The sequence below is a fragment of the Zootermopsis nevadensis genome, unplaced genomic scaffold (assembly GCF_977971745.1).
Source record: "Zootermopsis nevadensis isolate Lab colony 2312 unplaced genomic scaffold, Znev_1.0 Znev_ptg000094l, whole genome shotgun sequence".
Lineage (NCBI taxonomy): Eukaryota > Metazoa > Arthropoda > Insecta > Blattodea > Termopsidae > Zootermopsis > Zootermopsis nevadensis.
The window spans coordinates 84083-98279 of NW_028259225.1; the positions used below are offsets into that span (position 1 = coordinate 84083).

Below are 14197 nucleotides of genomic sequence, written 5' to 3' on the forward strand. Positions count from 1 at the left end.
TTTATGCACGCAAATTGAAGACAAGAAACTATAAAGAGGATATAAGTGGAAATTTGTAAAGTAGAAAAGTTATATACCATGGAGGTGCTTGGGGAGAGAGAAGGTATAGCTCCTACTCCATTCTTAACCTCAGCACTAGATAAGGGGTAAGTGCTCAGCATCACACCCCAGCCAAGCTTTACCCCCAGGGAAGGACCTCGGTACTCATTAGATAGGAGGCTGGGTAGGCCCCAGAGCTGGTCTGGAAGCAGAACCTAGAGAAAAAGTCCTCTTCCCCTGCTGGGGATTGAACCCTGGTCATTCAGTCCATACTCAGTCACTATACTGACTGAGCTACCCCTGTTCTACAAGTGGAAATTTGATACAGAATAAAAATGACTTCTGGAAGGGACTTATAACACCTAGTACCCTTCATGTAATATTTTGTTTAAATTAATCACCAACAACACATTTTTGCTTGACGGTAAATAAGCGACAGCTGAAACACAGTATTTGTAACATGTGTTGTTGAAATTAGTGCACGCAAATAATAAATAATGGAACACCACAATACACAAAAAATAAAGATAATTTCCTTCAAAAGATTAATTTATACAGTAAAGCTAGTAAGAACTATAAACTAATAATTACTCAATCTAGTCACCTGTTTCTGTTAATAATTTTTACTAACATAGATTTCAACCTTGTTAAATTTACAACAGAATATAGTATTTTACAATCACACTGTCTGTGTACATTAACAAGCAAAAATTGTTTCATGCAGACGCTGAATGTACATTTATAATCTATGCCCTTTCAGAATTTTACAATCCTAGCACTAATATGTCATTATTTATCAGCATAAAACTGAAAGCTAAATATAGATTTCATGCAGCCACCACCATGTTCTTCAGACAAAGTATTGTTAGATTTTCAGGTCCTCAGATGACAACATAAAATGCATTTGATTTATGATAAGTCACAACAAGTACAACTTATCTATTGTGTTTATTCTGTCACATAATTCATTATACATGTATCATGTTTAATGTCCTTGTAACTTGCTATAAAATGTAAGTACAGCACTCCTACTTCATATTCAGGAAGTGCTTATTAAAATCATGTCATGTAAACATTCTTTTAGCTGACAGTTTTCATATCCTTCCTTGCAAATATAGAATTTGAGTTTTAAAACATACTATGACTGCTTCCTTTCACACCCCTCTTACATAATTCTATAGTTTCATAATCAATACTACACAATCTAAGATACTGTAAAGTCTTTAAATATACTACAAAATAATGAATAAAAATTCCTAAACAAAACAATAAAGTATATATAGCACATCACACTGCTTAACCGTTATTGGCTGTCACAGGTTATGTATGCTTTGTCGACTGTCTGTATCACAGAAGCACACTGCAACTGAGACTCCTTGCCCGGAGTTAAAATTTAGCTGAAGCCCCATACCATGGGATTTTAACTCTGTTTACATACAATGCATGTTATGAAGTTCAAAAAAGTAGAACTAAATATACACAGATCTGAAATTCTTATTCTTTGATGGCAGGCAACTTACCAGTACACTACATGTTCTGTTGGTCTTGGGCTATCTTCTGTTTGAACAGTGCCGTCTCTTCAAAGATATATTTTTTTAACGTTTCTTTTGGCAAGTCATCTAGCTCCATGGCAAATCGGAACGGTTCTTCAGCTACAGGCTGGAAAGAATCAGGATTTATTGGATTATACATTCTAACTGAATATAGCAATCTTATCATAATTTGAAAATATTCAAACTGCATGAGTATGAAATGTTCACAAACACCTATACATACTTAAGAGATGAAATTGGTATTGTTTCTGTTAACTTGTGCCTAGTATTCAACAACATTACATTTATACGGATTTGTTTACCAGTGTAATGTGTAATACCGCATGTGTCCTTAGAATTCCATAGCAAGACTTTAATGTATAAGTTCAGGTTCCAGGGATAAGCCATGTTGAGTGTTGAAAGTGTAAAAAATTTTCAGCTAACACTGCAGTTACCATCTTCAGGGTGAGGTCTGTAGGAGGGAAAGGGAGCCTTTGCATAAATATCTTGCAGTAGAAAATTAGTGGGAGGTGAGAGATGTGACTGAGTGCTAACCAATGGGAAGAAACCACATGGTTCAGGGAAAAAGTGAGAAGTATGATAGAGGTGACAGAGGAAGGTGTTTTAGAAGGAACTAGGGTACAGAAAGAAGTAAAAGAAGAAAGGTGAACCCAAGCTTTGTTAAGTCTATGTCTGCCTTCACAGTTGCAGTTCTGGAAGTGTTTTATTATTTTGATGGTTTCTCTGATAATCTGAAATGGTGAGTCATGATGTTGGCCAGGATTTCTGTTCAATTCTTCCCAATCACAGAACTTATCTTTCGTTTTTTATGCTACTTCCTTCTGAACCACCTTTCTCTTTCACTTCATCCTTTTATGGCCTTTTCATCTTACTTCCTCACTCTTTACCTTCACACAACATTCATCTCTTTAGATTTAGTTTTGTTTACAATACTGTTTGATTCCAATAAAAAATAAAATAAATAAAGTTATAATCCTGAATGTATGACATGACTTATAATAACAAATGGTCCATGCCATGATGTATGAGCAAATTACATTTCAAGTGTCTGTTTATAATTATATGACATGTTGAATCAAAATTTTGTGAAGACATAGGTCTATATGCAAAAATTGTTGCAAGTGATGTAAAAGTTTTCAGATGAAATATGCGAGGCATATGAGTGGTTAGAATGCATACAGAAGGAAGGATAAGATTAAAACGAATCTTAAAGAAATAGGATGAATTCATATGGCAGGTTCTTTTTAATGAATATTTGGGTTCCATAAAAGGTGAGGAATTTCTTGATTAGCTGAGTGACTACTAGCTCCTCAAGGACTCCATGAAAATAATCAATTAGTTAATCAGTTACACATAAAACATTTAGTATATTACTTATTCAGTTCCAATGAACATACTTTTATGGAACCCAGAGGTTCATTACATGTTACAAAAAGCTATTGTCACTGACACTACCCTCAGCTGTCAGAGACACTGTTATTCAATTTTACACTAACAAACAAATTTTCTTGTTTTTCTGTACTGTTATGAAACATGGTCTCTTACTGTAAGAAAATAACAAACATTTGTACTTTAAAGAGAACAATTAAGTTAGGAAAGAGAGGATAATTCATAATGTAATACTTCATGACTCATCTAACTATAATAGTACAGTTAGAATAATTAAATGCACTTGCACTAGGCTGAGAATTTAACTCAGAAGTTGGAAACAATACATGCACACTGAAAATTAGGAGCAAAATTTATTGTATAATGGCCACCTGGAATGGAAAGACGTGACAGAAAGATGTATTAAAGTGGATCTTAGAATAAAAGGTTGTGGCCCTGGACTCAGTCCAATAGTCAATTTTGGAGTTAGTATTATTTAATGACTGTTATTTTGCATTAGTAACTAACCATTACATTCACCAATCAAGACATTGAAACACCTGTATTTATCAATTTGTCTTAACAAATAAATTCAAACATCATTGAATAATTATGTATATATACCTCATCTGCAGGATCATAATACTGTTCAAGATATGGATGTGCTAATGCATCCTCTACTCCAATCCTGTTATGAGGATTGAATGTCAACATTTTGTCCAACAAATCAAGTGCTTTTGAGTCAGCATGTGGAAACATTTTTATCCAAGGAACTTTGGGTTTAAATGGCAATGACTGGAGGTAACTTCGTGCTTTCTCATTGATAATACATTCCAGATCTTCTGCAGTGGGAGAGCCAAGAACTCCCAGAATGTGATTAAGCTGATCTAAATAATGTTTGCCGGGAAATATCGGTCGATTTGACAACATTTCTGCCAGGATACAGCCCACTGACCAGATATCTATCGATTTTGTGTAGCCCTGAAAATAAATAAAAGTTAATTTCAGGTGACAAAGAAAAAGAGTGAGAAAGTTACTGGAAGTCTGCATGAATTATAATAAAATAATGAACCAACTTATTTTTTATGGTAATCTTATGAATATACATTCCTGTTGATGAATGTTCAATTATTCACTGCTGTCATGAAAGACGCATTTATGGTATTACCATATCTATGCAAATGTTCTTCCTCAGTAAATTAAAAAATAGCTTATGTATCCTGATGAAACTCTGTATGAACAACATAACATCAGAGAAAACTCAACATCTGTATTCCTTTATTTCCTATCTTCAGAAATACCACTATGACCATAATAGAGGGGGTTTTAACATGTGTATGGTAGTAAGGTACTATATCTTCAGAGATTTTTCAAGTTCTGTCAAAGTAATACTTTTATATATTGTACAGAAACAGGATCAATAACGTCGCAGTCACATTTGTTATTTTTATGATACAAGACACTTTCACCATTTAATATGGTAAACACTATGTAAAACTATTTAAGACTTTAACATAAGATTTTAGCACATTAAAATATTTCCACACTTTAAATTTTCAATAAATACAAAACCAAACTAGGACAACAAACCACCTTATTCATCACATTCACTATCTTCATCGTATAATTCCAATTCAGTAACAATCTCAATTCTTCTTCTTCCTCCTTGGTTCTACAACCCAGTGTGGGCCTTCACCATTTTCTTTTGGAGGTTTCTTGGTCTTTGAAGCGTGCATTTGTGAAAAGTAAGTGACCAGCCCACTGCCTCTGTAAAATTTCTACTCAGTCCTGATTTTTGTCTGCTAGCATTATCTAGCACAGAATCAGGATAGACATGGGTGAGAAATGGCCTCTGAATTTTGTTTTATGAAAAATCTCCTTTGTGTTTGTACGGTTCTTTTACATGCCGTAAACCTACAATATGGAACCACCAGCTTTACATACTCTCCAAAGGAAGTTGTGCTATGGAATTTTATCACCCTTAAAAATCCACCGACCTCGGCCAGGTTTGAACCCGCGAAACTTGGGTCCTGTGGTGAGCGTGCATTTCACTGTTCCCAATATTTATGCTTGGGGTTAAGAGCATCTCAACATAAACACAGTATATTCCTTTGTAAGAAGTCAGAATACACATAATCATAGAAGTATATGTACAGGATATACAGAAATGTGATTTTTCTTGTAATTCCACATATTAATAAGGGTAGTCTTCTCCATTTTGGAGGACAAATCTTTCAAAAGCATTCTTTGTGGTTCTGCATGCCTCAGTGTGGCATAGCAGATGTGCATGCTGCAGAAGAGTAAGAAAATATTAGTTCATTAAATACTTACAACACAGAAATAAGTTTTATATAAAAGCTGTAGAGTTTAAAGATATCTATATTCTATGTTATGTACTTTTTGTATGATAAATAGTTTTGAGAAGAATTTTATAGTTGAACTTCTTGTAAACTGAGACAAATACTGGACAAATAAGAACCAAAATTAAATTCATGTCAGCATTAAAATGGAAGCACTAAAAAAATACAGTTCCTTACCTTGGAATTCAACATAATTTCAGGAGCCCGATACCACCTTGTGGCTACATACTCCGTCAGAAAACCTGTGTGATCATGATCAGGATCTGCAACTCTGGCCAAACCAAAGTCACATATCTGAAACATATGGAATTAATTTTATCACACACTGAATCAACAAAAGTTACAATACATGAATTAGGGAGAATACTGAGTATTTTATGTATACACAAGTAAAATATCATTCTGCACTTCTAAACTTTGATGTGAAAAATCTACTAACAGCTTTCAGTGCTATCAAATCTGCTGGCCAAGTCCATTTCACAAAATATGACTAAAAATATGACAAATTTATCTAACAATTTGTTCTTAAACACAATATGTTTCTTCTTCTATTATTCTTGTCTTAACTGTGAGGACTTGATAAATCTCATTGTATACAAACTGCTACTTGTATGTTCTCATTTTCAAAATCAGCTCAGACAAAACTGGCAAAATTAGGATGTCAGGTTCTTACACAGCAAATAACTGGCCATTCATCTAATACAGACACATGTTTCATCACATCATTCATTATAATGCACTCAAAAGAAAAATGTGGTATCCATTTTCACACTAGTCAAATTACAAAACTAAAAGTACTATTTGAAATGGCAGAGATTAAATAAAATAATTTAAAACACTATTTTATCCAATATTTTTGGCACATTTAACACCATTCAAGAAATAAAATATTTGTGTAATCACTGTGGATTTCATTGCAATTAGTAAGCTATTGGTAATGTAATCTGTATTTAACACAACCACACAAGACAAAATGGGAGTATAATGGGTTTGTACATCAGCCATTTACATAGATTTAAATAAACATATGATTCAGTTAGGAGCTAAGTACTGTAAAAATTTAACCTGAATTTGGAATTTCCAATAAGTATGATTCTGTTCAGAAAGAAATACTGTATAAGATTTAAATTGAATGCCTAAGAAATATGATTATTAGGAAAGAAGTACTGTGTAAGATTAAAACTGAAATTGAAATGTGTATGCATGAGATGTGTAATACATGTTCTTACAGGTAAACAATTGCCTGAAGTATTTCATATTCATAATGGACTAAAAGAAAAGGATGTTTAATAACCACTGATTATAACAATTTCTCTAAAATCAAACAGAAATGTCCAAAAGAATCAAATCAGGAAGCTAGGAAATGAATGGCCTAAATTATGTACTTTTATATGCTGAAGACATTAATGAATATAACAAGTACATAAAGTATAGCAAAAAAATGTTCAGAAGCTAATGAAGTACTTTAAAAAGTAAATATAGAAGCAAATCATAAAACCAGGATATGTAACTGTCATTAATACAGTTAGATGTAATAAATCACACAAAAGTGTTTAAGAAATTAAATATTTGGGAATACAATAACAACCACAGGTCCGTGTAACTGACAGAAGAATAAGTTCTGGAAATGTTTATTATTATTATTCAGGTGAAATACTTGTATAACACTTCTTCAGCTTTCAAGAACACTATGATTCATGTTGAATGTGATACTTTACTATGAAAGATGTACACATTACAAGTGTCTGTAAATGAAGCACTCAGGGAAGTATTTGAAACTAAGTGGGAAAAGGAGGTTATAAAATAATAAGAAATTTTGAGACTTCAAGATGCTAAAATCAAGGATGCTATTGACATGACAGTCATGCAGCTTGGTTGTGTGGAAAGTGTGAAAGGGGATATTCTATAGTGTGCTTATGTATGTAACATCATGGCAGAATTATTTATCACCCCACATCCATTTCATTAATTCCCTTTAGTATAAATGCAGTTCAAACAGCAATACATTATAATGAACAAACATAACACAAGTCAGACAACTAAAACATAAACAACTGACTTATTTTTAGTCTAAATTTCTGCAGATATTTTCTGGAACAATCTGCAAAAATTATAAATATTATGCATATCATTGTTTCTTGTGATTTTTTTATGTAATTATTTCCACACGTTTTAACTCATTAATTAATAATGACAATAAAACATGTGTAACAATTATCAACCATGTAACTCTGCTACTGACAGCATTGTTAAATAAACCATAAACAAAATAAATAAAGATAACACTGAACTTAAATCATTTAAAACAAAATCCAACATGCATCAGTCGAATGTTGATAACGTGCATGCTTCAACACTGAAAACAAACCAGGCAGGAACACAGTACTTATACACCAACATCTGATTTTTCATAAGATGTGTTGAGACTTCAATTACTGTAATATGAGAAAAATTATACTCAGTCATGACTAGTAGTAACAGATTAATAATATTTGGTATATTCATGTAAAGTACTGACATTTGGAAAAATAACCATCTCTGGCATAAGTTGTACCAATATTAAAAAATTAAAAGTAACATTAGTATAATCTGTAACTACATAATAGTGCCTTTCCAGTCATACCACTTTTACACCCATTCAATTTGTGCATAGAAGGATGGAAGGCAACAAAATACACCATAACATGCTGTCTCATGTATCAACTTATTAGATATTTTCAATAGAAAACAAAAAAAAAATTGGTTAATGGTTTTACTAATGGTGCAATCATTCTCATTTTAACATTCTGTTTGAACGTTGCTGACATGTATTTCAATTCTCAAGGCATTCAGAAAAGCAAATGTAACATGACAGAACTGATAATAAAATTGTATTTTTTCACTAAACTGGAAGTGGAATTAAAAAAGGAAGACTTGAGATATCTGGGTTCAAAGCTTGCTGTGTCAGCTGATAAATGGACTTGCATCATTATACAACTAAAGAATAAAGTGTATTTCCATGTACCTAAAGAACCTGTGTCACCGATAGCAGAAAAGGATATTTATGACTAAAGGAAGGAACAAAGGAACATTCCATCAAGGTTTAATGAAGCTGCTGTCACATACTCACAAAGGTTATATATAAAATTGGCAAAGAACCTGTTCCTAGCGGCAGCACATAAAAAATGGAAAATTTTGTACGAAGCAATTTTTGAAGCATTGGTATAAGTTTTTTTATATCAAACTTTAAAAAGCAGGATATTTTACATTATCCCTACCTTCAAGTTTAAAAATTATAGTGTCAGTATGTAAAAAACAAGCAAGATTTGAAAAAGCAGATGCCCATACAGGGGGTAAAGTGTACTGGATTGCTTACACAAAAGCCATACACAAATAAGGCCCAAAAGTTTCTTTCCTTGATGAAATACTCTCAGGCTAAAAGCAATGTCAGGTGGCTGAATGGTGAACAAATCAAATCTTCTGCCAAACCAGTAAGCAAACCACTTCCTTTAATACAGAATATTTATCCAACAAAAGGAATTATCATTGAAATGTAGGTTAGATGGTTATTAGTACAAGCTGTAGAGGTTATTTAGTACCATTTATAATAACAGGACTATGCACAATAAACTCGGCATGATAGCAAGCGAAATACTTTTAGTCTTTATTTCTGAGACACAAACAAGGAATCACAAGCTGCAGAAATGAGGCACTGAATTATCACAAGGAAGGAGATTATTGACCAGAGTGTTGTATTTCTAACAATGAAGCAAGAACTTCTTTAAACTGATCATGTTTATTGTCCAGAAATCTCACATTCAAAACTCAAAACTTCCAGCCACAATGAAGTAACAATGTACTGCGAAGTATTATTAGAAAACCTTGAATCAGGATTCAGATCTAAGAATTTAAAGTTCTGTTCTTTTGAATTACATAAAAATCATGACAGCAACCACACATATAACTAATAATCTTAAGGAAGGTTGTTTAACTAAAGATAAATACTGAAAGTACTCTCCATGCTTAGTGCGAAAATCTTAGTGGCAGCCTGTATCACTAACATTTTTATATATTTAATATCAAATATGACTTACCAAAAGATAAGCAGAATGGAAACTCATTATGAAACAGGTTATCAGTGACTGTTATAGAATAGTATTAATTTCTTCAGTGTCAGAATAATTCTAGAACACAGGAATGGTGCCTAATTGCACAACAAATGTGGTCAGTTCCATAATGACATCATTCTAAAGATTATCCTATAACCATGAAATAAAATTATAAAATAATTTATAATCTTTCAGTACAGTTTACAAGACAGCATGGAATTTTCTAAATTTCATGAAACATTCCATCATGTTAAAGGGTTCAACTATACAAGCCACATTACAACACTCACTTCACTTAAAATTATAAATAAAACTCTCAATATCAATCAACATCTAATGATTTGTTTGGCTACTAAAAAATTAAGTTTAGTATATTCTGAAAGAATTAGGCAATGGGTTGGGACTTCTTCCTAACTTCTCATTAATTCTTAATTCATAATCACCATGCCAATAACTAATCTCAACCTCCTTAAATAAAAATAAGAACACAAAACTATAAAATTAAACACACCCTACTATTGCACAGTCAACATGGATAATCAAAACCTTTCAAAAAAAACAAAAGATCTGCGTCTAATTTTGTTTCAAGTTTTGTACATGTTGGTAAAACATGTATGCGAACAAATTCAATTCAGTTTAAAATAGAATTAATCATTTGTCTTCACCAATATTACACCTAGTGGTTTTACACAAGGACCATGTGGAAAATTCACACTTTTACCACCATAAATGAAACTTAAGTACTTGGTACAAATTACTGCTTTGTTCTAACACAGTATTTTTAAGTCACACCATAAATGTAAATGTTGTAAATACTATGTCCCTAGTCATGTATGAATCTATATTAGATGTTTAGATGTTTCCAAATACAGTTTCATGAACATTTTATGACATCCTTAGGATTTCCAACTATGTAATTTTAATAATATAACAGAAACATACATGATGTGTTTATAGTGCATGCAATGATACAAATATACTGAACAGAAGGCAAGAAGAGTTGTGCTGAAATGTTCAACGGTTGTTTTAATTTCATATATAGCCAAGCTCAAGCCACGTCAACTACAAACATCTAAAAATCATCTTAAACTCAGGGCACGTGTCCTAAAGCTTGATGCACTATCAGAGACAATGAGACTATGCACACTAAATAGCCACAGCAACAATCGAGCTCTAAATCCTTCCGAGAAACTCACAGTAATTAGGCAACAACGCAAGCCTGTGGCTCGTATTGGTGGAAGGGGCATGAAACCAGTAGGTTCAGTAGAGGCAACACACGCCTGTAAAATGGGATCAAATTGGGTTCTGAGTTCCATAACTCTGATGAAGTCTATAAATTTATTACACCTTCAAAGTCCATTCACTGTGATAGACTTTAATGAACTAAAGATTTCAGCAACCAAAAGTCAAGCTGACAATTTGAAGAACCAAATTTATGCAGCTCATTTTTGATGTCTAATGACTTTTATGAACCTCTCAGTTCAGGATATTCAGAACTTAGGTTTTCATATATCACACTCAATGGTATGATAATATACATGGGCTCAATGCACACAACACAGAAAGGAACCAGCAGTTAAACAGTCTTACAAGTCATTATGATTGTAGCAATCAGTACCAGAAGCAATCCAGTAGTTCGCCAACCAAAAATTAAAAGATAAACGAAAATACAAATAATGTGCTGTTATAGGCACTATGACTAGCAAGAAGGAAAATAATCCTAGCTTATACAGACAATTATGTAGTGTTAGAGCATGCAATTGTTGTATTGAATAGTTAATACCATATTTTACAGTTATCGAACACAACTAGAAACTAGTTAAAAATACCAGAAACGTAAATAGGATATGAAAAGTATATTAAAGATGTGTACTAAAATAAACCTGAAAATTATTGTTTTAAAAAACTGACAAAATCTGATAACATAACAAATTAATCTTGTTCTGCTTTGTTGCCACATAATTTAATTAAAAAGTTAAATGGATAACACCAAACAAAAACAATGACAAAAGGAAAACAAAAATTAATTTAGAGGGAAAAGAAGAAATATACAATGTTTTTAATATTTTGCTTTTAGAGAGTGTCAATTTTAACGTAAAGTAACATTTATTTGAATTTTAACATTAATGTGACTACATCCAAAAGATGAATACTGTTTTAAGACATACATCTACCTCAAATCTCTTCTGATCCGCCAAATTAAGGCTACTTTAAATAAATTACTGGCTACATCTACAACAGGCTAGATGTTCTACAACATTTGAAAAAGTATTAAAACACAATAAACTTCAACACAAATCATGAAATATGTTCTTTTTTAAGTATGTATCTGTGAATATCCTTCACTATAGAATAAATTCAGGAACTTGTGTTCAAGCACTAAATACTTTGTTGCAATATGTTGAAGATTTGGGAGTATGAAAGACGAAGAATAAACAGTTTGCAAGATGAATTATAAATTCCACAGTACAGTTATTTTGAAGGATTTTGAATATGTAAATTAAAATATTGCTAGTGCAACTGTTTACTAAAATTTAATTTCTTACATCACACTTTTCAGTGAAATCTAAAATGTAATTCAACACAGAAATGTATGCTACACCATACCACTGAACCAAAACAGACAAAATAAGTCATATAATTTTGTGGAATATTTAAATTTCTTCTTAACCCTCTGTTCCATGCACTTTTAAGGTTCTAAAACAGCAGATTTTCTTCTTTGGAACCTTATCAACAGTCACATATCTGTCCATGTGTTCCTTGATTTAACGCTGAATATGACAATTACAGGCAATGACCAATACTTGTAAACCACAGCATAAACATTACCAAAAACCTGTTCATTTTAGTATTTTTTGGCACATTTATAAATAAAAGTCGAAAAAGTATGTTTATTAGACATAAATGTGTTCTTGCACATATAAATGATTGGATGAGGTGTCCTCACACTACACTGATTACCTGAAGAATTCTCAGTCAGTCACAGAACCACATGGAGTAATCCTCTGTGATAACATCCTCACACAGCCAACTAGTAAGTAGCCCATCCCATTACGCATCATGTAGGCACACAGGGGAGAGGAGGTATAGCTCCTACTCATTCTTAACCTCAGAACTAGATAGAGGTGTTTCGTTACAACCAGCTAGGATTAACAAGTTTTGGACTTTGTCCATTGCTACACATTCTACAAACAGAATGCCATATTTCGGGACCTTGATCTGCTCCCATCTTCATGTGAAAGGTACCTACAGAAATGGATCCATAAGAGAAAGCTAATCCCATCAGTGGACCATCTGACATGAATAATACACACAGTTACAAATACTAACTTAAATTTGAACATTTAAACTCTAAGATGAAGGCAACATTTTCCTCCATACCACTGGTAAGGACTGACAGATTTTGGCTCATAAAGATGTGAAGTGTTATGCAATTTGAAAGTCAAAATTGGCACTTGCCTAACATTCAAGAGAAGTCTCAGTCATGCACACATCTGAATGTGCATGGCTAATTAATATATATAAACAAAAAATCATATGATTTCAGCAAGAGTAAAAACTGAGCCTTGGAACACAGCAGCAGTGCAACAAAGTAAAAAGTCAGACATTACACATTTTATTATCACTAATATACATACAAACTTTTACCCATGCATAATAACCTCAGGTTCATTTGAGAACAAATTACAGTGAAACCTCGATGCATCGTTTTCGGCGGGGGTGGGAAATAAAAACGATGAATGCGGGAAAACGATAGATGCGGGAAAGCATTAAAATTTAAAAAAAAACAATGTTTCTCTTTCAAAGTTAATTCTTTTTACCAAAAAAGTCTTTAATGGACAACTGGTTTGTTGAAACTTTACGTTTTAGACCAAACAGAGCACTTTCCACGTTCAAAATGTTTTCTTCGTCACGTTCACTAATATTAAGCGCATAAAAGAACGACTTCACTTTCGCCAATGCAGCGTGTGCTTCGGCAAAACTCGGCAAAGCTTCGGGCTCGCATTCGTCGTCTTCGTCTTCCTCACCACTCCAACCCCCTTTGCGGACAATAACAGGAAGAATGGAAATACTATTACTGCCGAACTCAACGAAACGTAGCTGTAGAAGACCCTGAACCGCTGGAAACTAGATGAACCAGAAGAATGAAAAGTGCCGCCAGCCTTTCCTTTGTACTTGTAATAAAAGCATTTGTGAAGAAATTCACACTGCACATGCCATCTGGCATCGCTGGAACGAAATATGAGTGCACCCTAATTAAAATCGTAAAATTTCTGACAATGAGCACCGCCATTCACTCCAACTATCACCCCTGCACCGCTGACCCTCATTCCAAAACAATGTGCTGGTTGGGCGACATAACAGGTTACCGCTACTGTGTATTCCAAAAACATTGTGCGTCTTTCGGTATTAATTTATCTCAAAACCCAGCATTTTAAATTCTCAGAAACGATCATTGCGGGAAAATTGTGGGACGGGACTAAGATTTTTGAACGATCGATGCGATAAAACGATAGTTCGAGGAACGATAGAAGCGGGAAAATGTAACATTATTTTATATGGGATGTATTCGGGACCGAACAAAACGGACGATGCATCCGGGAAAACGATAGTTCCGGGAACGATGGATAGAGGTTTCACTGTAGTAAACAAACGTCAAGTAAAATCAACATCAGGAGGGTACATGATTTCTGAAATACAAAACTGTGACATGTCTTTGAAAAGAATGCTATTTTTGTTAAGGTGCTTTTATGGAAATGTGAAATAACTTTGTAACTGGGTTAAATTA

At 33.2% G+C, this 14197-nt stretch overlaps 1 protein-coding gene across 2 annotated transcripts in view; it reads right to left on the reverse strand.

Moving 5' to 3' along the window:
• The window catches only part of rl (Mitogen-activated protein kinase rl), a 124791-nt gene that overhangs the window by 18188 nt on the left and 92406 nt on the right, over positions 1 to 14197 (reverse strand). For both annotated transcript variants that reach the window (XM_022059221.2, XM_022059220.2), the window contains exons 5-7: positions 5498 to 5614; positions 3585 to 3941; positions 1560 to 1698 (exon numbers count right to left, since the gene is read on the reverse strand). In XM_022059221.2, coding sequence (XP_021914913.1) covers positions 1567 to 1698; positions 3585 to 3941; positions 5498 to 5614 — 606 coding nt within the window. In that variant the 3' untranslated portion in view covers positions 1560 to 1566. The remainder of the gene's footprint in view (positions 1 to 1559; positions 1699 to 3584; positions 3942 to 5497; positions 5615 to 14197) is intronic.